This window comes from Nomascus leucogenys, chromosome 18 (genome assembly GCF_006542625.1).
Source record: "Nomascus leucogenys isolate Asia chromosome 18, Asia_NLE_v1, whole genome shotgun sequence".
NCBI lineage: Eukaryota > Metazoa > Chordata > Mammalia > Primates > Hylobatidae > Nomascus > Nomascus leucogenys.
Genome location: NC_044398.1, coordinates 84,866,328 through 84,893,877, shown reverse-complemented (window position 1 = coordinate 84,893,877; position 27,550 = coordinate 84,866,328). Strand labels below are relative to the sequence as shown.

The following is a 27,550-nucleotide window of genomic DNA, read 5'->3' as shown; positions in this document are numbered from 1 at the left end:
AGAGACAAGACTGAGAGCAACTTTCTCTTGGTTCAGAGGCAAGACTGGGAGCTAAAATGTCTCTTGGTTCTTTGAGGAGGGCTGGCCTAGGGCTGCTTTGCTTTCAGCTGTCATTCTGAGCTGTCTCCAGCAGTGTGAAGAGGAGGGAGGAGAAAAGGAAGAAAAGAGGAGGGGACTGGAGTCCATCCAGTCTGTCCCAGCTCCTGCCAGGCTCCATCTGACCCTAGGAGAGCAATCCTGGACCCAAGCTCCAGCCAAAGAGCCTCTCTCCTCTACTCAGGCTGGGAGGTTGCTTTCTAGGAGCTCAGGATGCAAAGGTGGACACTGTGGGCTGCAGCCGTCCTGACCCTCCACTCTGTACATGCCTTTCCACAAACAGACATCAATATCAGCCCAGGTAAGTGCAGGGACCAGGGCTGGGAGCAAGTGGAGAGGAGTACACTCTCAGGAACTTATTCTATCGGTGAGGCCTGGCAGCTTCTGTTGGGGGGTTGGGGTGTCCTGACCCGAGTCTCCTGACAGCTTTCCCCCTACCAGCTTTGTCTTGGGCACTCTTCTAGGCCCAGACACAAAAAGTCCTGGGTTTAAATCCCAGTTTTGCGGTTTACAAGCTGTGTGACATAAAGGAAGTTTCTTAATCTCTCTGAGCCTCAGCTTCTTCTAGAAAGTTGGGTCGCAATGGCATTCTCTTTGGGCAACTGTGCAAGGCAGATAAGACAACACGGGGAAAGTGCTTTGCACAGTGTCTGGCACTACAGGAAGGTCTGAACATGGTAGTTTTGTGAGGGATTTGGCATCTGGGCCCCAACCCCACCTTGGCTGTGACAGCCTTCCCAGGGAGCTTTCAGAGCTGCTGCTGTGCCACCAGAGGTTAGGTGTGCAGGGAGGGACACTTGTCCCTCTAATGGCCTCCCTGGAGGCCTGGCCCAGCAACCCCCAGCCTTGTGGGGCATCCCCAGGGATGAGAACCGGTCAGCCTTGGGCATGTGGCCTCCCAGTGTCCCATGTGGAGGATGAGGGTCTTCAAATGAGCTCAATTTCTTCCACTTTGCATTAGGAAGGCTGAGTTACTGATTCTGGGGGACCCTCATCTGGATGAGAAGAGTTCTGAATCCCATCCCATAATTTGGTGGCCAAGAGTCTTGACTGTCACCTCTACCAGGTTCTTTCCAGGCTTGTTTATGTTCATATATGGATTTATTTATCATAGCAGTGGCAGAGATATCATTTTCAAATCCCCATTCAAGTAAAACTAATCATGAAATACCTAGATGGAGATTCTCATAAGGCCAAATTATTGGGTTGTGATAGTGTCAGGGTGAATTTAAACAGTGGGTTGATAGGGTTGTCAGATAAAATACCAGTAAATAAATATTAACAAATTATTTTTTAGTGTAAGCATGCCCCAGATATTACATGGGACATATTTATACTAAAAATTATCTGTTTATTTACCTGAAATCAAATTTAATCAGGTATCCTTCTTCTTCTTCTTTTTTATTCTAGCATCGCTAGTGGTAACAATAGTGGATAGTCTTAGTTCATTTGGGCGAGGGGTTTCAGTTCTGTCCTAAACTCTCTGAGTGTATTCATCAGCTCAGGTTGCCAGAACAAAATATCACAGACTGGGGAGCTTAAGCAACAAACATTTATTTCTCACAGTTCTGGAGGCTGGGAAGTTCAATTTCAGGATGCCAGCAGATTTTATTCCTGGTGAGGACTCTCTTCCTGGCTTACAGATGGCCGCCTTCTCACTGTACCCTCACATGGCAGAGTAAGAGAAAGCTCTGGTCTCTTCCTCTTATAAGGGCACTAATCCCATCATGAGGATAGGATCCCATCTAACTCTAATCACTTCCCACCTCCCAATACCATCACATTGGGAGCTAGAGCTTTAACGTATGAATTGGGGGCAGGGACGAGGAGAGACACAAACATTCCATTCATTACAGTGACTTGCATCCTTACTCTCGGACCTCAGTTTCCTCACCAGTGCAATAAGCAAGTAGGAGAGAAGTTGAACAAAATATCCTTGCAGACTGCCTTGTATATCTCAAGATCTTGCCTTTCTGCCCAGCAAAAGTGGGAAGGGGCCAAGACTGAATTTGAAAGTGGGAGTAACTAGGGGTGTTTTCTGTCCTTCACTAGCTTGTGCCCATGGGACCTCTCTGAGACTCAAGATTCCTCACCTCTTTGAGCCCCAAGTGGGGATAACAAGGGTCCCTATCAAGGGTTTTGGAGATCTTCAATGAGCTCATGCAGGTGAAGTGCCTAGCACATAGTAAGCATTTGAAACGTGAGTTATTACCATTACTATGTTTGTCACTGTGGTTGTTGATGTTATGCCAGAATTGGCCAGGAGACAGTTTTCTGTTCTGACAAAAGTCTTCAACATTGAAAGAAACATCTGAACATCAGTCCCCAAGCCTCATCCCTACTCTATAGATAAGGGGCCTGAGATTGTGTCAACCTGAGCTGATGAATACACTCAGAGAGTTTAGGACAGAACTGAAACCCCTTGCCCAAATGAACTAAGACTATCTGTTATTGTTACCACTAGGGATGCTAGAATAAAAAAAAAAAAGAAGAAGAAGAAGGATACCTGGTTAAATTTGATTTCAGGTAAACAAACAGATAATTTTGTTTATCTGGGAGAGCTCAGAGTTTGTAATTGGCAGGATGGGTCTTAGAAATCCACTCAGCCCAACCTTTCCATATTACGGCTATGGAAACTGAGGCTACAGAGGCCAATTGAGCCAACCATGGTCATCACTGTCCAAGTGGCAGTTCTACTGCTTCCCAGGCTCGCAGCCCTACAGAAAGCCCAGTTTCAGCCTATGCAGATAGATTCTCTAGAGGAAAGTGATTTCAACACAGAGGGAATGTGTGTGAGGTTATGGATGCATGTGGGCAGGAGCGTGTGTGTTGGTATGTCGTAGGGAGGATTTAGGGGTCTCTGTGGGCCCCGGCAGACCATGAGAATACATGCACCTCCAAGGCCCTCTTTATTGAGAATGGGCTTGGTTTTTCATCTTCTTCTGTGTACCCCCAGCCTTTAGGTACAATGCATAACAGGGCACAGGTCATGGGTCATTCATCCCACTACTCCAGACCTTTCATCACCCACCCCCTGCATATGCAAATATACACAAATAGCACAACTCGGCCACCTCCTATGTTTTGGAGGAAAAAAAAAACTTTTTAGGCATCTCTTAGAGACTTGGGAGGATTTAGACAGACTAAATCCTTTTCCCAAAACCTTTTCTCTGAACCTGCCTTTGATCTCATTGTTTAAGTGGACTAATGAATGTAAAGTCCTCAGAACAGTGTCTGGCACCCAGTAAGAGCTACGTAAACATTTATTATTCTTCTTCGACCATCAAAAAGTTTCCTTTCCCTGACTCCTGAGCCCAAGAACTCTCTGTAGCAAAGGAAATTTATAGCAAAGTGTTTTGAAGCTCAGGACCTGCTTCTGCAGGGCTTCAAAAGCATAGAAGCGGAATGAGTCAAGTTATGTAGCCTCTTCCTCACCCATGCAAGAGCCTGGCATTGCACTCTCACCTCTGGGAAGTTCTGTGACCCAGACTGTTTCTACTGTAATAATATCTAATATTTACTAGAATCTCTACCTCTGAGCTGGAACTGGCTTTTCTGTGAGGTGGGCACTATGATCATGCCCATTGTACGGATGAGAAAACGGAGGCACAAGGAGCTGAGTTTCCCACTAGGACCATCTGACTCCAGAGTCCAAGCTCTGAAGCTGGATCATAGAGACCTAGGCAACAGTGTTCCTACCTCCTAGAGCAGCCCGGATCCTAAAATGTCCCTTGGACATTCTGTCCAGTTCCCACTCCTCCTCTATGGTCATAGAGCAAGCACTTCCTACATACTTCTAGAATACTTAGTATGCGATGACTCTGCCATGTGCATGTTCCCCTTTCCAGACTGAGAGCAACCTAAGGACACAGACCTCAGGCCAAACAGGCACCCAGGAAACATCGACTTATTTGCTTAATTAATTGTTACATTTGGGGTTTAATAGATTTATTTCACAAATGAGAAAACTAAGACCAGAAAGAAGATATCTTTTAGAGGCGCTAGTCTGTTCAGGAGTTTCTGAATCTGTCAGACTCAAGTCTCAATAGAGTCTCAATCATTGCTCTGCCACTTTTGAGCCAAGACAGTCAGTGACTTACCCTCTCTGAGCCTTAGTCTCCAAATCTGTAAAATGGGGATGATACTGATACTCCCTCCTAGGCTGATCTCAATGAGTCACATACTAAACACCCAATGAATGGCTGCTATTATTAGCAATATAAGAAATTGTCTAATGCTTTTTTTCTCTGTTTCATGTGGCCTCAAGAGTGGCTCACAGAAGGGGCAGCAAAGCTTAGACAGGAGAGACCTGGGGCCACCAGTTCCACTTCCCAGAGCCAGGGCTCACTGTGAAGGAGGCAGTGGAACCCGTAGGACAGCAGGAGGGCAGTGAGGGTGACCGAGTCCTCAGAACGCAGCAGCCACCTTCCTGGAGTCTGTGAGACACTTTCTTCCAGCACCCTGGGAGTGTCTGGGGCCTAGTATGGGGACCGGGTGGACAATTGTGGCCCCTGAGCCTCTCCACCTCCCATCCTGGCTGGGTCCCAAGACTGATCTGGGCAGGAGGCAGCAGGGTAGTGCATTCGTGGGCAGCTGGATTGGGGCCAGGGGAGCCAGCAGCCAGATTGAGTAGGAAGGTGACAATTTATTCCTTTAAAAAGAGTGGGGGTGGGGGGGGAGCCCTGAGTTTCACTGATGTGTTTTCTTTTCCTAACAAGCTCAGAACTCCCAAAGGCTTTGACCTCCCACCCCAGCTGGGGGACCTTGGGGGCCTCTGGTGCTGCTAATTGAAGGAAAAGACCATGTGGTTTGGCCTCCTGGTTTCCAGAGCAACAGCCCCTTTGTGCATCCCCTCTCCTCTGCCTCTCTCCCTCCACTTCCCCTCCCCCACCGCCAGTCTCATCTCTTCCCTCCTCTCCTTCTCAAGTTCCCAGCCATGCTAAACCATTTCTAATTCTCCAATGCTCCATTCTCTCTCACACCTCCAGACCTCTGCACACACTGTGCCCTCCCCCCAGAACACTCTTTCTCTAACTCTTGTTCATCCTCTGGGTCTCAGTTGAGCCAGTACCTCCCCTAGAAAGCCTCCCAGATCTCCAGTTCTAGGTTATGTTCCACTTTTAGGTGTTCCTGTGGCAACACCCTCTTTTCCCCCATCCAGGAAGGGAACTCATGATGCCTTGTCATAATCACCTGTGGGATCCTTGAAGATGGGGACAGGGCAGCCACCAATTCAACTAGGGAGAGAAAGGGGCAAACAGCCAGTTTCTAAAATAATCGAGGGGGCTGCTCCCTGAAGTTTTTGCTGGCATGATACACATCCACAAATTACATGTTAATGACATCTTTATTTTTGCACTTCTTTTTCTTTTACTTTCTTTCTTTTTTTTGGAGACAAGGTCTCGCTCTGTTGCCCAGGCTGGAGTACAGTGGTATGGTCATAGCTTGCTGCAGCCTGGAACTCCTGGGCTCAAGTGATGCTCCCTCTTCAGTCTCTTGAGTAGCTGGGACTACAGGCATGTGCCACCACATATGGCTAATTTAAAAAAAAGTGTTTTTGTAAAGGTGGAGTCTTGCTATACTGCCCAGGCTGGTCTCAAACTCCTGGCCTCAAACGATCCCCCTGCCTTTGCCTACCAAAGTGCTGGGATTACCGGCATCAGCCACTGCACCTGGCCTGTGCTTATTTTTCTTCGTTTGGTCTTCATAGACCGTAAGTCTCCTGAAGTCAGAAGGCACATCTGTGTAGTATACCGCACAGTATCTTCAGCTTGTAACCTACTGCCTGAGACCAAGTAGGTGTTCAAATAGTACTTGTTGAATGGATAAAGGAATTAATGAAGGACCAGACCATCAAGACTGGAGCAAAAGGAAATGGGCTTAAATGCAGTAGGACTCTCTAGGTTTGGGGCTAGACAGGCTGGCTTCAAATCCCAGCTGGGAGCTGTGAGATCTTGGGCAAGTTAGCCAACCTTTCTGTGCTTTGGTTTCTTCATCTGTGAAGTGGGGGTGATAGTGGCACCTACCTGGTAGGATGTGTGAAGATTGAGTGCATTTTTCTGTATCAAGCATTTAACACAATGCCTGGCACACAGTGAATGCTGAGTCAGAGTTGGCACTGGTTGTTGTGTTGCCATGGTTACCTGACTTTCAAGCTATAAAGCTAAAGAAATCCCTTCACAAGAGACAGATTAGCAGAGGCTGGCTTGGGGTCAGGCTGATGAAAGGCCTTCTATTCCTAATTCCTTAAACCCAAGTGGTAAAGGAGAAGGGGGAAATGCCGTGCAGGCTGGAGTTAATGATCATCTCGGCGCAAGCTCGTGCTCTTTTCCACCTCCCAGGTCCTCCCAATTAAAGGCCTTTGTCTGCCCTGTTGGAAAGGGGAGTAATTGAGCAGTGACCTGTCACAGCCCCATTTTCTGGTATGTTTCACCCCTGGCATCCATAACCACCATTTACTCCGTGGAGAAAACCTAAAGGACCAGAATGGGGAGGCGGGGTGTAAATGGCTCAAGGAACTTGTTTTCCACTCTGGGAGGAGCAGACAGGCAGGGTTGGAGGCAGGGGTTCTTTTTGAAATATCCACAGTCTTTAAGACCAAGGACACTTTTCCCCTTCTCACTCCACTCAGCCCCTTTCATTTAATTAATTATTAATTCCTCTTTGCCAGGCTCTGTTCAGTGACAGAATGAATGAATGAATGAATGAGTGATTCTGCAGGCTCCATCTTTCAGTCTGGCACACTGTAGACCAGGGCTTCCCAGATTTTCACATGCACAAGAATCACCTGGGGCTCTTGTGAAAATACAGACTCTGATTTGGAAGGCCTGGGCTGGGGTCTGGGAGTCTGAAGTTCCCAGGGGATGCTGAGATTGGCCTTCGTAGCAATCGTTGTCCTAAACAATATGCAAAACCAGGATCTGGCAGCCTCTGCTTTCAGGACTTGGTTAAAAAAAACTCCAGGAATGCCATCGCAGTGGCAGGACTCCTGGTTTCAAAGGCATGAGTTTTGCACACAGCCTTCTCACCATTTTCCCAAGAGGCTGCCCTCAAGAAGTGGTGTTTGATTCCCTACATGTATTTATGCATTCAAGCCTAGTCATTGTGCACCTACTACGTGCCAAGGCACCAGAGGAAGAGGAATGATCACAACAGATGCTGATGCGATAGAGGAGGAATGTGTGAATGTTGAGGTGCAAGGGGCTCTAAAAGCATTTATCAGAGGCTCCTAGCTCATCTTCCCTGAATAAGTCACTGTGCAGCAGAGACTCAAAGGAGAAACAGAATTGGCTGAAGTCAGGTCAAGGGAATCATCTGCAAAGGTCTGAACATGTCTGTGAGCAGTGGCAACAGTGTAAGGAGGGGGTGAACGACAGAGAATAAGCTAGGGGCAAGCAGTTCCCAAAGGCAAAGGGAACACCTGTGGGGTTTCAGGGAAATGAGGTCAGGCTGTTCCAAGGAGGAAGGATGGCTCTGGACCTGGGAGGTGAGACAAAGTAGGAAGAACAGCTAAAAGGTGTTGAGAAGGTCTTCATGGGAAAAGGTCAAAAAGAATGCGGGGCGGGGGGGGTGGGTGGGGGGAAGAAAGAACGAACTGAATTAAAGGCGTGTTTAGGAGACGGAATAGACATGACTTGAAAATTGATTGGTTGTAAAGAGGGGAAAAAAGAGATTTTTTTGGCAGATTATCCAACAATGCTAAGAAATTCTGAGCAATTCCAGCCAATTCTTGTCAATTTTGTCTGATCCCAGCCAATCCTAGATAGAGTAGTTTATGTCAAATAAAGCACGCAGGTAGAGTCAATGTAACAGATATCCTAAGTTGGATCTGAGCACAAAAAAGGAAAACGCTGAGTAACGTCTGGAGTTTAGCTAATCATGTGGTAGCCATGTTCCTTTGTTTTTTTCTTTTTTTTTTTTTGAGACGCGGAGTCTCGCTCTGTCACCCAGGCTGGAGTGCAGTGGCGCGATCTTGGCTCACTGCAAGCTCAGCCTCCCGGGTTCACGCCATTCTCCTGCCTCAGCCTCTCCGAGTAGCTGGGACTACAGGCGCCCGCCACCACGCCCGGCTAATTTTTTGTATTTTTAGTAGAGACGGGGTTTCACCGTGGTCTCGATCTCCTGACCTCGTGATCCGCCCGCCTCGACCTCCCAAAGTGCTGGGATTACAAGCGTGAGCCACCGCGCCCAGCCTCCTTTCTTAGCTTTTTAATATGTTAACATCAGGGGAAACTGGGTGAAAGGTATACAGGAACTCTCTCCACACACTACCTTTGGTACTTTTTAATTTTCTTTTTTGTTTTTGAGACAGGGTCTTGCTGTGTCACCCAGGCTGGAGTGCAGTGGTGCAATCCCAGCTCACCAAAGTCTTGACCTCTTGGTTTCAAGCGATCCTCCCACCTCAGCCTCCCAAGTAGCTGGGACTACAAGCACATGCCACCACACCTGGCTAATTTTTGGTAAGAGACAGGTCTCATTATGTTGCCCAGGCTGGTCTCAAACTCCTGGGCTCAAGCGATCTTCCCATCTTGGCCTCCCAAAGTGTTGAGGTTACAGGTGTGAGCCACTGCGACCAGCCTAATTTTTAATTTTTATGGGCTATAGTAGGTGTATATATTTATGGGGTATATGAGATATTTTGATACAGGCATACAGTGTGTAATAATCACATCAAGGTAAATGAGGTGTCCATCACCTCAAGCATTTATCATTTCTTTGCATTACAAACACTCCAGTTATATTCTTTTAGTTTTTGTTAAATGTATAATAAAGTATTGTTGACTGTAGTCGCCCTGTTGTGGTAGCAAATACTAGATCTTATTCATTCTATCTAACCATATTTTTGTACTCCCACTTTTCCCCTGCCTTCCTCACTAACTACCCTTCCTGGCTTCTGGTAACCATCATTGTACTCTCTGACCACTTTTCTGTAAGTCTAAATTTATTCCAAAATTTAAAAAAGAGGTAGAAGACAAAGAGAGCGGAGAAGTCCAGATTACACAATATGGTGAATTTGAGACTACAAGCTCTTCCCACTACCGCCGTGCAGAAGGGTCACATGAACATCTGCAAACATCCTGCTAAAGTTAGACTGGACTTCTAAGGAAGTGAGGGGGGTGCCCAGGGGCCAGAAACCAAGATGGAGATAGAGAGCAAAGCAAGCATATTGCTTCAGAGCCCTAAGTAGGGCATCAGCCTCCATAATGCTTCGACTGGGGCTTTAACACCCACACGGGGTAGGAGGTGAAGTCAGAGCTATCTGAAGCAGGGAATTGAAACTCAAACCCTTTCTTAGTGCAGAAGCTCATGAAGAGTTTCATCTTCAGTGGAAGGGAAACCAGGAGAAAAAAATCCTCCTACGGTCAGAGAGAGATGACAAAGAAGTTTACTTCATTCTAAACTCAGGGGAGAAAGTGCTAGACTTCCCTTCTGCAGACTTCTTTAGTGAGGTCCTTGTCGTTAAATTTAAACACAATGTTAAAGCAATGTCTTCAGTGCTTTTAAGCCATGGGCTAGGATTAGTAATACATTTTAACTCTAAAATTAGAGAAATAACCCACACTATACTTCTCATTAGTTGCGGGGGCTGTGTCTTAATTTTTGTTAAAGAAAATAGGAACAGGCTAAGAAATGTGAATGTTTGCTGTGATGTTTTGTGTTGCTGTGCTGTGGGGTTATTTTACATTTTTGGAGTCCTGCCTTCCATATGGGTCAGGGTTTCTCAGTCCTGGCGCTACTGACATTTCGGGTCGGATCATTCTTTGTTGTGGGGAGCTGTTCAATGTTTAGCGGCATTCCTGGCCTCTACCCATTAGATGCCATCGGCACCACCACTTCCAGTGTTGATAACCAAAAATGTCTCCAGACATTGTCCAATGTTTCCTGGCAAGGGATGGGGATAAAATTCCCCCTCACTGCTTGAGAGTGACCACCCAATTTCAGCTTGCTGGGAACTGTAGGAGTGCCCAGGATGTGGGACTCTCAGGCTTTTGTTGTTGTTTTGAGTCAGGGTCTTGCTCTATCGTCCAGGCTGGATGGAGTGCAGTGGCGTGATCGTGGCTCATTGCAATTTTGACCTTCCATACTCAATCAATCCTCCCACCTCAGAGTAGCTAGGACTACAGGCACACTCCACCACTCTCGGCTAATTTTTGTATTTTTTATAGAGACGGGGTTTTACCATGTTGCCCCGTCTAGTCTCAAACTCCCGGCCTCAAGCAGTCCACCCACCTCGGCCTCCCAAGGTGTTGGTATTATAGGCGTGAGCCACCACACCCAGCCAGGACTCTTGATTTTAAAGCTGGGATGGTCCTGGGCACACTGGGATGGCTTGGTCACCCTACTTTCATCTCTAATATGAGTATGTAGGGTGCCAAGTAATTTTAGGACAGGTGGGAGTGAGAAAAGTGGTTTATCACCAGCAAATACTGAGTCATCCCAGTCACTCCTGGACAAACTTAGCCAAGTTCTCACGGGTAAGTGTCCTTGGTTACTGAGTGGAAAGAAGGTAGAAATGATTTGCTGGTAGAAATGATGCTGCTTCTCATCCATGCTAAGGGAGAAACTGCTGAAAAAGTGGCCCCAGGCAGCGATTCAGTGGAGGCTTTTTGGTTATAGGCAGTGCTCAAAAGTCCCTACAAAGAGCTCAGCAACACCCAGCGTTACAAAGGGTCCATCAACTCTCTTGGCCATTGGCGCTTTAACGCATCAAGATGATGTCCTCCTAGACCATTGTTCTCCATCAAGAAAGGAGGGACCTGAGTCCCAGAAAAGGGTGGGGACAGGCCAAGGTGCTGTGCCCACTTACCTCCCCAAGCAGAGCTCCTTCCTTTTGCCATATAGAAGAGGATTAAGAAAGCGAATTCTGAACCAACAGGCTCCAGTTTGGATGCTGGCGTGCATTGAAAGAGAGTTGGCCAGGATTGACCAGGAGGGGTGGGGAGGTACCCCTGGTCAGCACAGTTGCTGGGGTTGGGGAGAGGCTGTTCTGGTCAAAGGGGAAAGCCCAGTGGTACTGGCCAGCCCTGAGAAGCATGGCCTGGAAACTGCCTGCCTAGCACAGCTATCTCGATAAAAGCAACTGTCCCTTTCTTTCCCCAGAGAAATGCACAGAGGAGCACACACACATTTGATTTTGCATTTGATTTTGGGAAATTCACTGAATCCCTGCAGCCCATCAGTCTTGGTTATAAAACCCTGAGCTAATCATTAATAATCGTACATTACACAATCCGTATATCCCAAGTACTTGGTGACTTTATTTGGCCCAATCCAGTTGACCCAGTAACTCCATGAAGTAGGTGCTATAAAGACCATGAACTATTCTTAGATCCTCTAATTTCCCATCATGAAGCATCATGCCAACTTTATGAGCAAAAACTTGGGAGTTGGGAAGCCTAGGTTCAAATCCTTACTATGCCACTTACCTACAGGATGATCTTGGGCGAGTTACTCAACCTGCCTTAGCCTCAGTTTCCCTATATTTGCTTGGCATACATGGAAACTATAACAAATGCTCAATGAATGCTGTTCACTACTTTGTTATTTCAGGAGCTCAGCCAACCACTATAGTGGCTTGAAAGCAAAGATTCCACTAAAGGGTAACTTTCACCCACCCTTGAGTGGATGGCTACAAAAGGGACCCCAGTGATCATCTAGTTTGAAGGTCAAGATGGGAAAGAATGAGCCAGCATCTCACAGCAGGTCAGATACAGAGCTGGGGGTAGGACCCAGGCTTCTCAACCCCAGTCTAACAGATTCCACCCCTGCCCACTGGCTGTCTTCATGGATAAGCCATCCAACCTAGTATGAGAAAGGTTCTCAGCCTGCCTGTCTCCTCTCGCCAGTCATCCTGAGTCGTGGTTTCCAAAAAAAGTATCTCTTAAGAAGCTTTCAGAGGGGCTGAGACTTGAGAGAACTTTACTGTCTCAAACATGGGGTTTTTAAAATTTGTTTCTTTTTAGAATTAAGAACAAATCCTGAACTCCAGGAGTTCGATGGGCAAAGATATAAATAGTCTTGGCTATAGCTTGGCAATAAACACGTGGGAAAATGTGCAGTCTTGCCAGATAGTCCAGCATTGCAAATTGAAACAAGATACCCTTTTTTTGCTTATAAAATTTGCAGATTGCCATGAAAGTGATAACACTGAGCTCTGGCAGGGGCAAAGTGAGATGGGCACTCTCAGACATTACCGTGGGAGGATAAATTGCTTTCAGGAGACAATTTAGCAAATTGTATTAAAGCCTTAAAAATCTGTCCTTAGAAAATCAGTAGAAATGCCAAAAAAGCTTTATGCACAAAGCTGCTCATCTCAGAATTATTTGTAATAGTTTAAAAAATAGAGAAGCTATCTAATTATCTAAAAAAAAGAGAATGATTAAATAAACTCTAGGAGAGCCACTCAGTAGAGGATTCAAGAGCTATTTAAAGCAATGTTTACAAAAATGTATAATGACATGGGAGAAATGCTTATACTCTTTAATTTTTAGAAATCAGAATATCGACTGGTATGCACAGTACTATATAATCACATTACATTAAAACATCACTGCATACAAATGTGACATGAGAAAAAAATGTTTCAAAGCATTAACATTTTCCAGGTGTTCTATGATGTGCACATATTATTTTTATAATTTAGTAAAACGTAGGTATGTATATGTTTTGTGGACCTCAAGCATAGAATTGCATAGATCATAAAGGGACATATTTTACTTTCATTCTTAAAAGTATGTACAGGAGGCTGGGCGCGGTGGCTCACGCCTGTAATCCTAGCACTTTGGGAGGCCGAGGTGGGCGGATCACCTGAGGTCGAGAGTTCGAGATCAGCCTGACCAACATGGAGAAACCCCGTCTCTACTAAAAATACAAAATTAACCGGGCACATGCCTGTAATCCCAGCTACTTGGCAGGCTGAGGCAGGAGAATCGCTTGAACCCAGGAGGCGGAGGTTGTGGTCAGCCGAGATCGCACCATTGCACTCCAGCCTGGGCAACATGAGCAAAAACTCCATCTCAAAAAAAAAAAAAAGCGTGTACAGGTAGGGCTCGGTGGCTCACACCTGCAATCCCAGCACTTTGCGAGGCTGAAGCGGGAGGGTCACTTGAGCCCTGGGGTTCAAGACCAGGCTGGTCAACATAGTAAGACCTCGTCTCTACAAAAACAAAACAAAACAAAACAAAAATCAAAAAATTAGGCAAGCATGGTGGTACACACCTGTGGTCCCAGCTACTCAGGAGGCTGAGGTAGGAGTATCACTTGAGCTGAGAGTTGGAGGCTGCAATAAGCTATGATCAAACCACTGCACTTGAGCCTGGGCAACAGAAAAAGACCCTGTCTCTTAAAAAAAAATTAAAAGATTGTAAAGAAAAGAAAATAGGTACTAAGCTATGGAAACAATGTCAGCACTGCCAACCTTCCTCCCGGTCTGTTTCCTTTCTACCCCCAGCCCTGCCAGAGCTGCCCCTGCCTTCCCTGTGCCCCCTGTTCTGGATGGAGTTCAAAGGCCACTGCTATCGATTCTTCCCTCTCAATAAGACCTGGGCCGAGGCCGACCTCTACTGTTCTGAGTTCTCTGTGGGCAGGAAGTCTGCCAAGCTGGCCTCCATCCACAGGTAAGTGGGATCCCCAGTCCCCCTTAGTTCAACTAAGCACCCCCTTGGGAAATGGGGTGGAGAATGGTATTTCCAACTGGCATTTCTCTTTGGTAATTGAAACTATTTGAAAAAAAATGGAGATGGAGTCTTGCTATCTTGCCCTGGCCACTCTTGAACTCCTGAGCTCAAGTGATTCTCCCCCTTAGACTCCCAAAGTACTGGGATTATAGGCATAAGCCGAGTGCCTGGCCAATTGAAGCTACTTTTTATCCAACGCAACTTCTCATCGAAAACGTCCTTGGCTATAGAAGGCAAAGCATTCAGCAGGGGTAGCAAATGGCATGCCGGAAGATCCACCTTTATAAGTGCCAATCTTGTGCTGTCCTCTGCTCTGTATCCTGTGATACAACTGATATACTACATATATAAAGAATATGATGTAAGGAATATGAGAAATTATAACTGACACTTATTTGCTACATGTTTCATGTACATCATGACATTAAAACTCCCTCAAACCATATTACATAGGTATCTTCATTTTACAGATTAGGAAGGTGAGGCTCTGAAAAGGTAAGTCATTTGCTCAACATGACACTGCTCTTCAGTGGGAGAAACCAGTTTTGAACGTGTGGATTCAGATTCCATAGCCCACCCTCCCCCTCCTTCCACATTCCTCTGTCTCCGAAGCCCCAGCCACAATGACCATCTCAGAGTTCTCCAATTTGGTCCAGCTCTTTTACTTCTCCATACTCTTGGGCATTATATTCCCCCTGCTGGGAATTCCATCCCTATCTTCTCCTCCAGGTAAATACCTCCTCAATCTTCAAGACAGCTCTGACAACATCTCTTCACTGAAGTCACTTCTGAGCCCCTAATTACACTCATTACCCAGCTCTCCTGGCACATTCGCTTTATCACAGCTTCGCTACCTTTTTTGCATCTGACTTCCCTGCTGATTTGTGAGTTTTCTCAGGCCAGGTGTGATGTGTTCCATTGGCACCCAAGCTACAAATCAGAATCTTATCTCTGTTCTTCAAGAATCTCAGAAACTACTTTAGAAAGGGGGTTGGTTTTTTATGTGTAGAGCCGCTGACTTTTGTTAAGAATAAGGAAAGGGGGCCAGGTGTGTTGCCTGTAATCCCAACACTTTGGGAGGCTGAGGCGGGCAGATCACCTGAGGTCAGGGGTTCGAGACCAGCCTGGCTAACATGGTGAAACCCCGTCTCTACTAAAAATACAAAAATTAGCCAGGCACAGTGGAGGGCACCTGTAATCCCAGCTACTCGGGAGTCTGTGGTAGGAGAATCGCTTGAACCCAGGAGGCAGAGGTTGCAGTGAGCCGAGATCGCACCACTATACTCCAGGTCTGGGTGACAGAGTGAGACTCTGTCTCAAAAAAAAAATAAATAATAAATAAAAAAAAAAGAAAGGGGTTGGGTGCAGTGTCTCATGCCTGTAATCCCAACCCTTTAGGAGGCTAAGATGGGAGGATTGCTTGAGTCCAGAAGTTCAAGACCTGCACAGGCAACACAGCAAGACCCCATTGCTACAAAAAACAAAAAATTAGCCTGACGTGGTGATGCACACCGGTAGTCCCAGCTACTCGGTAGGCTAAGGTGGCAGGATCACCTGAGCCCAAGAGGTTGAGGCTGCAGTGAGCCATGTTCAGGCCACTGCACTCCAGTCTAGGTGACAGAGCAAGATCCTATCTCAAAAAAAGAAAAAAAGTAGAGAAGGAGTACTTTATCTTAGTTTCCAAATGCATCTTGAATCCACTCATCTCTTCCTCCAACAGATATATTGAACAACCAGTGTATTTTCAGTGGGGCTGAGGGATATACTGAGACAGTCAGGGTCCAACCAGGAAAACAAGAACCACTACAGGTGTCTAAAACAGATAATATAGGCAAGTGATGGAAGCTCAGAACTGAAAAGGGAGTAGTGAGGCAAACTAGCGATACATAGGAGCAGAAAGCCAATTCCATGCCTGAGTTGGAGGACAGGCCAGTCCTATGGGAGCTGGAGCCACGGAGGAGAGGCAGCCCCTGCCAGAGACTCCCAAGCAGAGGGGGAAAGAAATACTCTGGTTTCTCCCCCCTACCCATCTGCCAAAGACTCATAAGTGCCTCCCATTAACTGAAAGCCAGCTAACATGGAGCCCTATGAAAGGCATTCTTCAGGGATCAAATCTGCTATGAGAGCACAGCACAGTACAGGATTGGCACTTGTAAAGACAGAAGACATCAATTCTGAAAGAATTCCTAGCCTGTAGAGGAAAATGAGATATATTCAATAAAAAGCAAATGCAAAAGTGGTTCCAAATCAAGGCTTTTCTCTAGACAGCCCTCACTGTACTTGCAACCTCAATTGCATCAGAAGGACCTTGAACATGGAGAACCAAACTAACCAGCCAGCCCCTGGGGGAACAGGAACTTCGGGCTACAGGCGGCCAAGGATTGGATAGAAGATAGTCATGGAAGCTTTCCTGGAAATACTGATCCTGGATCAGGATCTTGAAACATTGGGAAGCGTAGGGAATGAGGGCAGCAGATGTTCAAAGTGAAGAAAACTGTGGGGGACAGTATGAGCATTGATTAAGGGCATTTGAGTCAGGCAGTTCTAGACTCTAGTCCCAGCTCCATCACTTCCTACCTGCACAATCTTGACCAAATCACTTAAACTCTAAGCCAAAGAATTCTCAACTTGGAAATAGCAATAGTCACACTGATCTTTATTTATTTATTTCTTTAGACAGATTCTTGCCCTGTTGCCAGGCTGGAGTGCAGTGGCGCTATCTCGGCTCTCTGCAACTTCTGCCTCCTGGGTTCAAGTGATTCCCCTGCCTCAGTTTCCTGAGTAGCTGGGACTACAGGCGCATGACACCATGCCCAGCTATTTTTTTTTTTTTTGTATTTGGGCTACAGGCCCAAATTTCACCATATTGGCCAGGATGGTCTCAATCTCTTGATCTTGTGATCTGCCTGCCTTGGCCTCCTAAATTGCTGGGATCACAGGCATGAGCCACCGTGCCCGGCCTCACACTGATCTTTTAAACTTGTGAGGCATTAAAGGTTATCATGCCTCTAAAGTTCTTATACAGCACTTGGATAAATCCATGCCCAGCAGTAGGAGTTATTATTATTATTAGTTATAATAAACTATAATTCTGCCTCAAGGAGGCCAGTTTTGTTTTAACATTCCATATCAGTTCATCTTTCTGAGAGTGAGCAAGGCTTGTCTCACTCTTCCACTTTCCTTCCTCTCTTTCCTCTTTCCTTTCCTCCAAGAGTGTATGTTAAGTAACTCTCTGCATGTGACTGGCTGGAGCACTGTGTTAAGACAAATTCTGAGTGCCAGAATTCTAAGTGCTTCTAATCTGGAATTGATTGGCAATCAATTCCACTTCACTAACACAAAACTAAGGGGAGTAAATATGAGTGCTTTGATTTACTACTAATGCCTCAAGAAAAAAGAAATCTTCTAATGCTGGGTATTTTAGATAAGGTGGCAGCCTTCAGAGAGCAGTCATTTGGAAGAAGCTGATGGGAGCAGATACACCTTATTACAACATAAAGGGTACCTCAACATAGCCCTGTTTTGAAGTGAATTATTGAAGCTTATGGGAGCAGATACACATTGTTGCAACACAAAAGGTACATCAGTATGGCCATGTTTTGAAGTGAAGTATTAGGTCTATGGCTGATTATTATCATTCTGTATTGACTTCTTTCACATACTAAAGTTCACCTTTTAGAGTCATGTGGAAGCCAATAGTGGGAATCATGTTTTTCAGTGGGATCTGTCATCTGGGCCTGTGAATGATTTGAGTGAAGTGTGCCCACCATTTGTCCATTTGCTCTTACATCCCTTGCCCATTATTCTAAACTCTACAAACAACCTGTTTCAGGCTCGTTGATATGGGCCCTGGATGAGGAGTTGTCTTGGCTTTCCTTCAGCATCTTCAATGCAGCAGCTCCAAGTTTTGTGTCCAGACATGGCTACAACCTAAGGAGAAAGGGCAGTGCTAGAAACTTGGGTCTTCTCCATATAGCTCCCTGCTTTCATCATGGAGAAAAATATTTCCAAGATGTCCCCACAAACATTGCCTTAAATCTAACTGGCCATGCTTGGTCATATGGCCAATGTTAGCTGCAAAGGGAGCTGGGAAAATAAAATTTGGCTTTTCTGGGTCATAATGAAGGCAATGGGGTAAGGGATTAGGAATGGCAATGGGATAGACAACCAGTAGTATCTGCCCCAGTGCCTGTTTGTTGTGAGAATGAAATGAGTTCATGCACATAAGAGACTCAGCACAGTACCTGGCATGAAGTCAATGCTCAAGAGACATTTTAATGATAGGATAAAAATAATTATGTGTTCATTTCTCTACCTCTCTGTTTATCAGTCTATCTATTCATCTATCCATCCATGTATTCATTCATCCACCCATCCATCCACCTATCCACCTACCTATTCGTCTGTCTATCTATCCACTCATCCATCCATTCATTCATCAATCTATCCATCCATCTCTACTTCTTTGTTGTTTTTGGCAGTGGACTGTCACCAGGGTCCTCCACTGATTCCTTTTGTTGGGTGAATTATTTGATAAGCTCTTTGAAATAGAGGATAAGAATCCCCCCAAAAGACACCCATAACTTCTAAGGATGGTGGGCTGTTAACTGAAGGACTTCGTTTTGCTAAGTGGGCAATGCAAGTTGAAGCCTAGAGCTGAGTTTCCCAGGAAAACAGAGATTTTGGAGACTGTATGTGAAAAAAGACTAGGAGAGAAGGGGAAATACTATAAATGGGCAGTGTAAGGAGGGCCTCTGAGAGAGAACAGAAATGACTAGTGGAAATTTTCATTTCTTTATGTGATGTGTGCAATGCAATGTAAACTCCTTTCATTGTCTCTTCATCGTATCTTCAATATAATCCACCTCATTTGCTAGTGTTTTTGAGATGGATTTAAATTTTTAGGGATGAGTAGCAGTACTGAGTCCTTTTTTGAACTGGCATAGGTCAAATCCAGAGATGCCCACGTAGGACCGGCCACATATGGGTAACTTAATGAAAAACGAAGGCCAAATTGGATCATATCCTCTATTTACTTTGGTCCAGGAAGGTAAATACGGATTGCTTTCAATTTTGACTCTATCCTATGAAAAGAGGCAATGAGGAATCAGCTACTATGTTTCTTAAATTCGCAGCTGGGAGGAGAATGTCTTTGTGTATGACCTCGTGAACAGCTGTGTTCCTGGCATCCCTGCTGACGTCTGGACAGGCCTTCATGATCACAGACAGGTGAGAAAGCAATGGCCGTTGGGCCTTGGAAGCTCCAACCAGGATTCTATTTTGATTTAATAAGCTTTTCACATCAGTGCCAGATCATGGCTATGCACCCAGCATATAGAGAGAAATCAGACACCAAGATGTCACAGTTAGAGCATGACCAATTTGTGAAAGACATTTAATGATGTCCTACTAAATGATGGGAACAGATAGCATGGTCAGAGAAAACCTGTTTGGCTTGGATTCTCTTAAAAAAAAAAGACACTAGGCTGGGTGCGGTGGGTCATGCCTGTGATCCCAGCACTTTGGGAGGCCAAGGCTGGCGGATCATGAGGTCAGGAGTTCGAGACCAGCCTGGCCAACATGGTGAAACCCTGTCTCTACTAAAAATACAAAAATTAGCTGGGTGCTGTGGTGGGCTCCTGTAATCCTAGCTACTCAGGAGGCTGAGGCAGGAGAATTGCTTGAACCCGGGAGGCAGAGGTTGCAGTGAGCTGAGATCATGCCACTGCACTCCAGCCTGGGTGACAGGGCAAGACTCCAACTCGAAAAAAAAAAAAAGACACTAAAACATGATTAGATGTGCAAGAGATGTTGGAGGGGAAATATTTGTGAACGAAAAAGAAGGAGGCATAAGCAGGCAGGGAAGGACTCCAGACAACACTGTGGGTCTAAGACACGTGAAAGAAGATCAGAGAAGAAGGACTGGGTAGGGAGAGCCTCAGATCACAACACAGTGCTGAGAAAGTCTTGGCTAGGCCAATGGGGAGTCCCCAAGGAAAGATGCCCAAGACTGGAATCCTGCACTGGGCAGGAATGCGCCAGCACCATTACCCCTGACATTCTGACTCTCTGGCTGGGAACAGCCTGGAGGAAGCATTGTCTCACTGTGAATGCAATGGCAGCTCCAAAGAGGCAGAGGCATGTCCTTATCACAGACAAGGCAGTGAATCCAAGGTGGCAGGAGACCTGGAGCTGTCCATCAACTCTGCTTTCTGCTGGTCTTCCTGAAGGCGATCTGGGTAATATACTTCTGTGGCTGCCACAGCCTTCCTTGGTAAGAGATATTTAAGTTAGTGTCTAATGGGTAAATAGGAGTTAGCCAGAAATAGTATATTCCAGGTAGAGGGAACAGCATGGGTCAACATCCTAAGGAAGAGGAGGTCCTGGCACATTCAAGGAAGTTAATTAAGGAAGACCATTGTGATTAGAGCGCAGAGTGGGGTAGGGGTGGGTGTATAATAAGGCTGAAGAGGGTAGCTTGGACCAGATCTCTGCAATGTCACAGCAAACTCCACCTGGAAATTTTTGTCCTCAAATTTTTCCTGGGCAAACCACATACTGAGTCTCTATTTTACATGTATGCTTCTTGCCTTGCTCAGGGCGCTATAGCGAATAAGGTTCCAGTGCCAGCTCCTTTTCTGCCACTTACTGGCTGGTAGGTGACTTTATGAAAATTTAAAAAACCTCTCTGAGCCTCAGTTTTTGTGTCTGTAAAATGGGGATGAAAATAACAGTGCCTTGTGAAAAGAAAAATAAGTGAGCTAATGTATGTAAAGAGCTTAGCGTGGTGCTTAGCATACTATAAGAACTCATTAAGAATGGGAATTGAACAATGAGAACACATGGACACAGGAATGGGAAAATCACACTCCGGGGACTGTTGTGGGGTGGGGGGAGGGGGGAGGGACAGCATTAGGAGATATACCTAATGCTAAATGATGAGTTAATGGGTGCAGCACACCAACATGGCACAGGGATACATATGTAACAAACCTGCACATTGTGCACCTGTACCCTAAAACTTAAAGTATAATAAAAAAAAAACTGGAAAAACAAACAAAAAAAAAAGAATGATGAAAATTGCACTTAAAGCAGCAGAAGTAACAGTGTAGTCAGACCTGAGATTTTTTTTTTTTTTTTGAGATGGAATCTCACTCTGTCGCCCAGGCTGGAGTGCACAGGTGCAATCTTGGCTCACTGCAACCTCTGCCTCCTGGGTTCACGCCATTCTCCCGCCTCAGCCTCCTGAGTAGCCAGGATTACAGGAACCTGCCACCATGCCCGGCTAATTTTTTGTATTTTTAGTAGAGACTGGGTTTCACCGTGTTAGCCAGGATGGTCTTGATCTCCTCACCTCGTGATCCGCCTGCCTCAGCCTCCCAAAGCGTTGGGATTACAGGCGTGAGCCACCGCGCCCGGCCTATTTTTTTTTCCTTGAGACAGGGTCTTGCTCTGTTGCTCAGGCTGGAGAGCAGTGGTGCAATCACAGCTCACCGCAACCTTGAACTCCTGGGCTCAAGCAATCCTCCCAACCTAAGCTCCAGAGTAGCTAGTACTACAGGCAGGCACCACCACACCTGGTTGATTTTAGTTTTGGGTAGAGACAGGGTCCCACTATGTTGCTCAGGATTGCCTCCAACTTCTGGCTCCAAGTGATCCTCCCACCTCAGCGTCACAAAGCGCTGGGATTACAGGCATGAGCCACCATGCCTGTGATTTTTTAAATCAAGAGACTTCAACTGGCAAGAACACATAGAGAAGTTATAATTTTAAAAACACTAAAATGTCCATTTATAATAGCAACTCTAAAATTGGATTATAATTACATTAAATCAGAGTTAAAGAAACTTTTATTGAAAGACCTAATAATAATAATAATAAATACAAGAAAATGTCTTTTCTTCTTCTTTTTAGAGCTGGGCACCATGTGTCAGGCATTGTACTAAGTCCTTCCTTTAATTTGTTCAACCCTCACAACGGCTCTCTAAAGGACATATGAACTCCACCACACAGATGTGGAAACTGGGGCTCAGAGAGGTTAAGTAACTTGCCCAGGTTGCAGAGCTAGGCAGTGGGTGGACATGGGACCTCAAGCTCTAGTCTCTTTCTCAGAAATAGCATGCTATTCCCATTATATGACATGGGCTCCATAATCATCAGTGCTTTGGGGATACTTTTCTTAAAACTTAAATAAATGGAGAAATGGGCCAGGTGTGGTGGCTCACGCCTATAATCCCAGCACTTTGGGAGGCCGAGGTGGGCGCATCACAAGGTCAGGAGATCGAGACCATCCTGGCTAGCACGGTGAAACCCCATGTCTACTAAAAATACAAAAAATTAGCCGGGTGTGGTGGCGGGTGCCTATAGTCCCAGCTACTCGGGAGGCTGAGGCAAGAGAATGGTGTGAACCCAGGAGGTGGAGCTTTCGGTGAGCCGAGATCATGCCACTGCACTCCAGCCTGGGTGACAGAGCGAGACTCCATCTCAAAAAATAAATAAATAAATAAATGGAGAAATGGCTTCTGTTCCTGGACAAGTTGCAAAGATGTAGTTTTTTCCACAGTTAATTTGCACATTTATTGCAACACCAATCAAATTCCCAATAGGACTTTCCTTGCAGTTGGACAGAGTAGTTCCACCCTAGGCAAGAAAAACACGGACTATTTAGACAAAAGGAAAACAGATGGAAAGTGACTCCCATCCACTGGCAAAGTGTAGTAGTTAGGGACCTTGGGTACTTGACTCAGATAGACCTGGGTTTGATTCCCAGCACTAATGCTTTATTTGCTGTATGAATTTGGGTAGACCAATCTGAGTCTCGATTTTCTTATCTGTAAAATGGGGCTGATGATGCCCGCTTTTCAGAATGGTGAGGATAAAATGAGTAAAGTGCCTGGCATGGCACATAATAAGCCCTCAACAAATGGCAGCTAGTACTAGTAGTAATAATAGCAGTCAGATTGGTAGCAGTAGTATCAGATAGCAGTAGCCTCAATGAGGACATCTGTGCAGAGGTGTTAGAAATTAAGTTGCTAAGATGTCTGAGCTGGAGCTGCCTGGCTCAAATGCCTGATCTTCTTTTCCTTGGCTTGCTTCTTTGTCTTTCTGGGTGGAATCCTCCCAGGAAGGGCAGTTTGAATGGACTGACGGCTCATCCTATGACTATAGCTACTGGGATGGCAGCCAGCCAGATGATGGCGTCCACGGGGACCCAGAAGAAGAGGACTGTGTGCAGATATGGTACAGGCCTACCAGTGGTGGGTACCCCGATGACTAAGGCTCTTGCAGGGGCACCTGGGAGGTGTCACAGGTGGGGAGGGTGGAGAAGGGCCTTGGGGGAAGAGGAGCACCTGATGGCCTGAGACTGGCAAATAGCTCAGCACCTTGGAGAGCGGTTGAGGTCACTAGGGTGTTGGGGACATGGCCATTCTCCACAATGGATACGCTTTAAACAACACTAAATGGGGTTTGGTTGACACATAAACTCCAACTTGGATGAAAAGACATTATAAATAGAAGCATGGGGGGAATAAAGACTTGTATAGAGAGTAGTCAAGGGGTGATGCTTCCATGTCAACTCACCGAACATCAACGTACAAACCCCTTCCCCAGGCTCATGCTCTTGAAGCAAGACGGAGAATTACTTATCCTCTCTGAGATTCTGTTTCTTCTTCTGTAAAATGGGCTTAATAATTTGTTCTACCTACAAGACTGCTGTGAGGATTAAAGGAGGCACAGTTGATATAGCACCGTGGCAAGAGCATGGACTTGGGAGTTGACTGCCCTTGTGTGAACCCCCGCTCCACCCTTAATGTGTAGCCCAAAGAGAATGCCTTAACTTCTTGGTGCCTCAGATTCTTCGTCTTCAAAATGTGCCTAATGATACTTAACTCACAGGTTAATGTGAATAAAAAAAAGAAGATAGCATTCATAGACTAGCTGCCATGCTCAGTATGCAGTATTAGCAATCACCAGCATCATCATGAATCATCACTTTCACACCAATCTTAAGAAATAGAAACAATATCCCCATTTTGCTGATGAGGAAAGTGAGGCTCAGAGAAGTTCAGCAACTTGTTCAAGGTCACACAGCAAGCTAAGTAGTGGAGCTGGGTTTCAAACCTAGATCTACAGAACTCCAGACCCAGACACTTAATTGTTATTCCCTCTTTGCTCTTTTTTATTTTCCTAATCAGGGGAGGGAGGTAGAGAACAGCTTATTTTCCTGGGAGCCTTCCTGGAGCCTTGGGTAGCCAGATTTGGGCCAAGCCTCTGGCTGAAGTTTGTCCTCCCATCCAAGGTGACAAGCCAGGATCAGCTTTATGCAAGAGTAAGGCTGGACAGCAGGCTTGTCAAGTATCAGCAAGAAAGGGCTGCCAGCATAGACAAAAGGCCTACTGGAGATGGCTTTTACTTCAGAGGAATGGTGGGGTTACTTTTGTCTTGGCGGATGGATTTTCACCCAGATTCTCTGCCTCTTTCCGTCACAGCTCTGAGGTCATGGAATGATAACACCTGCAGCCGGAAGTTCCCTTTTGTCTGCAAAATCCCATCTCTGACCATTCATTGATCCCGTCTTGTTCTACTGGTGTGAGCTCAACTCCAGTATCATCTTGTAGCTGTACCCAGTGTAGAATTGACATTAAATACATGTAAAATATACATAGGAGGTAAATCTCTTGGACTGAGATTTTAAACAAGCAGATCTTAATTATACAGGGTGGTCACTTGGCCAAGTGTCAGGAAAGCCAGCTCAAATTGGCTTAATTAATTTTTTTAAAGTGTTTATTTTTTTTTACTTGACCCAGGTAACAAAAGTTCAGGGGTTGTTCTGATTCAGAGTTGAATCTCACTGGCCTGGCTCAGGTCACATGCCCATCCCTGAAGCAATCACTTTGGCATATGCTAAGTGGCTAGCTCCTGCTTAGCTGCACATCTTTGGACAAAATGGGGTGGGAGTCACATCATCAGAGGGGCTGGGAATGGGGGAAAATGGGGGGGTGTTGGTCACAGGATACAAACTTTTGGAAATAAGATTAATAAGTTTGGGAGACTTAATGTACAGCGTGGTGACTATAGTTAATAATAATGTATTGTAATCCTGAAATTTGCTACGAGAGTGATTTTTTTTCTTTTTGAGACAGGGTCTCACTCTGTTGCCTAGGCTGAAGTGCAGTGATGCAATCACAGCTCACTGCAGTCTCAACCTCCCGGGCTCAGGTGATCCTCCACCTCCAGTCCGCGGAGTAGCTGGGACTACAGGACGCTACAGGCACGTGCCACCACATCTAGCTAACTTTTGTATCTTTTTTTTTTTAAATAGAGATGAGGTTTCATCATGTTGTCCAAGCTGGTTTCGAACTCCTGGGCTCAAGGGATCCACCCACCTCAGCCTCCCAAAGTGCTGGGATTACAGGCGTGAGCCACTGCGCCCAGCCAAGAATACATCTTAAATATTCCCACCACCACATGGGCTCAAAGATGAGGCTGGATCTTCAAAGGAAAACAAAAAGATTACCAAACTCATAAATTGCTGGTAGGAATGTAAAATAGTGAAGCCACTGTGGAAAAGTTTGGCAGTTCCTCAAAAAGTTAAACATAGAATTACATCTAACCCAGCAATTCCACTCCTAGCTCTAGACCTAAGAGAATCAGAAACAGGTATTTAAATATAAGTGGTTGGCCAGGTGTAGTGGCTGGTGCCTGTAATCCCAGCACTTTGGGAGGCTGAGGAGAGAGGATCACTTGAGCCCAGGAGTTGAAGATCAGCCTGGGCAACATAGTAAGACCCCATCTCCATAAGAAATTTTTTTTTAATTAGCCAAGCATGGTGATGCACATCTGTAGTCCCAGCTGTTTGGGAGGCTGAGATGGGAGGATCACTTGAGCCCAGGATATCAAGGCTGCAATGGACCATAACTGTGTTTCTGCACTCCAGCCTGGGTGACAGAGCAAGACCCTGTCTCAAAAAACAAAAACAAAAAAATATGATCACAGCAGCATTATTGATAAAAACCACAAAAAAATGAAGACAACCCAAGTGTTCACCAATAGATGAATGACTAAACAAATGTGGTCTGTTCATAGGGTGGAATATTATTCAAGCATAAAAAGGAGTGAAGTAACGATAGATACTACAACCTGAATGAACCTGAAAAACATTATGCCACCAGTCGCAAAAGACCACATGTTGTATGATTCCATATATGTGAAATATCCAGAATAGGCAAATCTATAGAGACAGGAAGTGGATTAGTGGTTGCCAGGGGATGTGTGGAGGAGGAATAGAAAGTGAGTGCTAATAGGTGTGGGATTACTTTGTGGAGTGACAAAAATTCTCTGCAATTAGTGGTAATGGCTGCCCAACATTGTAAATGTACAAGAAGCCACTGAACTGTACATTTTTAAATAATAGTTAAAATGATAAATTTTACATTATATGAATTTTTTATTTTTATTTTTTGGAGACAGGGTCTCACTCTGTTGCCCAGTCTAGAGTGCAGTGATGCAATCACCTATCACTGCAGCCTCGATCTCTCAAGCTCAAGTGATCCTCCTGCCTCAGCCTCCCAAGTAACTGGGACTACAAGAGTGCACCACCTCTCCCAGCCAGGCTTTTGTATTTTTTGTTGTTGTTGTTGTTGTTGTAGATACAGGGTTTCCCCATGTTGCCTAAGCTGGTGTGAAACTCCTGAGCTCAAGTGATCTGCCTGCCTCAGCCTCCCCAAGTGCTAGGACTACAGGCATGAGCCACTATGCCTGGCCCATTACATGAATTTTACCTCAATTTTTTTTTTTTTTTTTGAGACGGAGTCTCGCTCTGTCGCCCAGGCTGGAGTGTAGTGGTACAATCTCGGCTCACTGCAAGCTCTGCCTCTCGGGTTCACGCCATTCTCCTGCCTCAGCCTCTCCGAGTAGCTGGGATTACAGGTGCCCACCACCACGCCCGGCTAATTTTTTGTATTTTTTTTTAGCAGAGACAGGGTTTCACTGTGGTCTCGATCTCCTGACCTCGTGATCCGCCCACCTCGGCCCCCCAAAGTGCTGGGATTACAAGCGTGAGCCACCGCGCCCGGCCACCTCAATTTTTAAAAATGTTACCAGGAGAAAGAATGCATGCCAGGCAGGAAAAACAATAGATATTTATTAGCAGAAAGAACATTGAACAGAGAGGCAGGAGGCCTCAGTTCCATTTCCAATTCTGTAAGCCTTGTTTCTGCTTTGGTATGGATTGGGGTTGGGGGGAACCTGAAAATCTGGGCCCTCCAGTGCCAACAAGGAAGCACAGAGAGATTAAAATACGCACAAAAAAATCAATTGGCATTTGGTAAATTGTGCGGCTTCTCAGATTTTTGCAGGAATATTCTTCTGAAAAGGATGTTAAAATGGGACTTTCCTATTGCTTCAGAATTGGTCCTGGGACCTACAACTGAAAGCAACAGGTACTAATGACCTCTCATTCTGAAGAGAGCAATGAACACATGGGACCATTTAACTACCCTTAGAGCTTATATAATGGTTTGCAGACCTGGCCTTACCACAATCGACCACATGAATAGAGAAAGACAAACACTGAGATCCTTGGCCTTGTGGGGAGCATAGCGCCCGCAGTGAAAAGGGTTTTTACCTTTTCTTCCTTTGAAAGTAGGAGGGGTTGCTTTCTCTCCATCTACAGTGTCAAGTCAGCAGAGCTTTAGGAAATTGCTTGTAGAGATTGGAGTGCCCATAAGAAAGATGCACTGGCTTCTCACTCCCCAGCAGAATGCTGGCTATGCTGT

The 27,550-nt window shown here is 45.6% G+C and overlaps 1 protein-coding gene across 1 annotated transcript; it reads left to right on the top strand.

Annotated features, from left to right (window-relative positions):
• The first annotated feature begins 188 nt into the window (after window positions 1-188).
• Window positions 189-26,210, top strand: CLEC19A (C-type lectin domain containing 19A). The gene is made up of 5 exons (XM_003266086.3): window positions 189-397; window positions 13,547-13,712; window positions 18,908-19,001; window positions 22,897-23,029; window positions 24,263-26,210. Exons 1-5 carry the CDS (start codon window positions 310-312, stop codon window positions 24,340-24,342), a joined length of 561 nt encoding a protein of 186 aa, XP_003266134.3. The 5' UTR covers window positions 189-309; the 3' UTR covers window positions 24,343-26,210.
• Window positions 26,211-27,550: the final 1,340 nt, after the last annotated feature.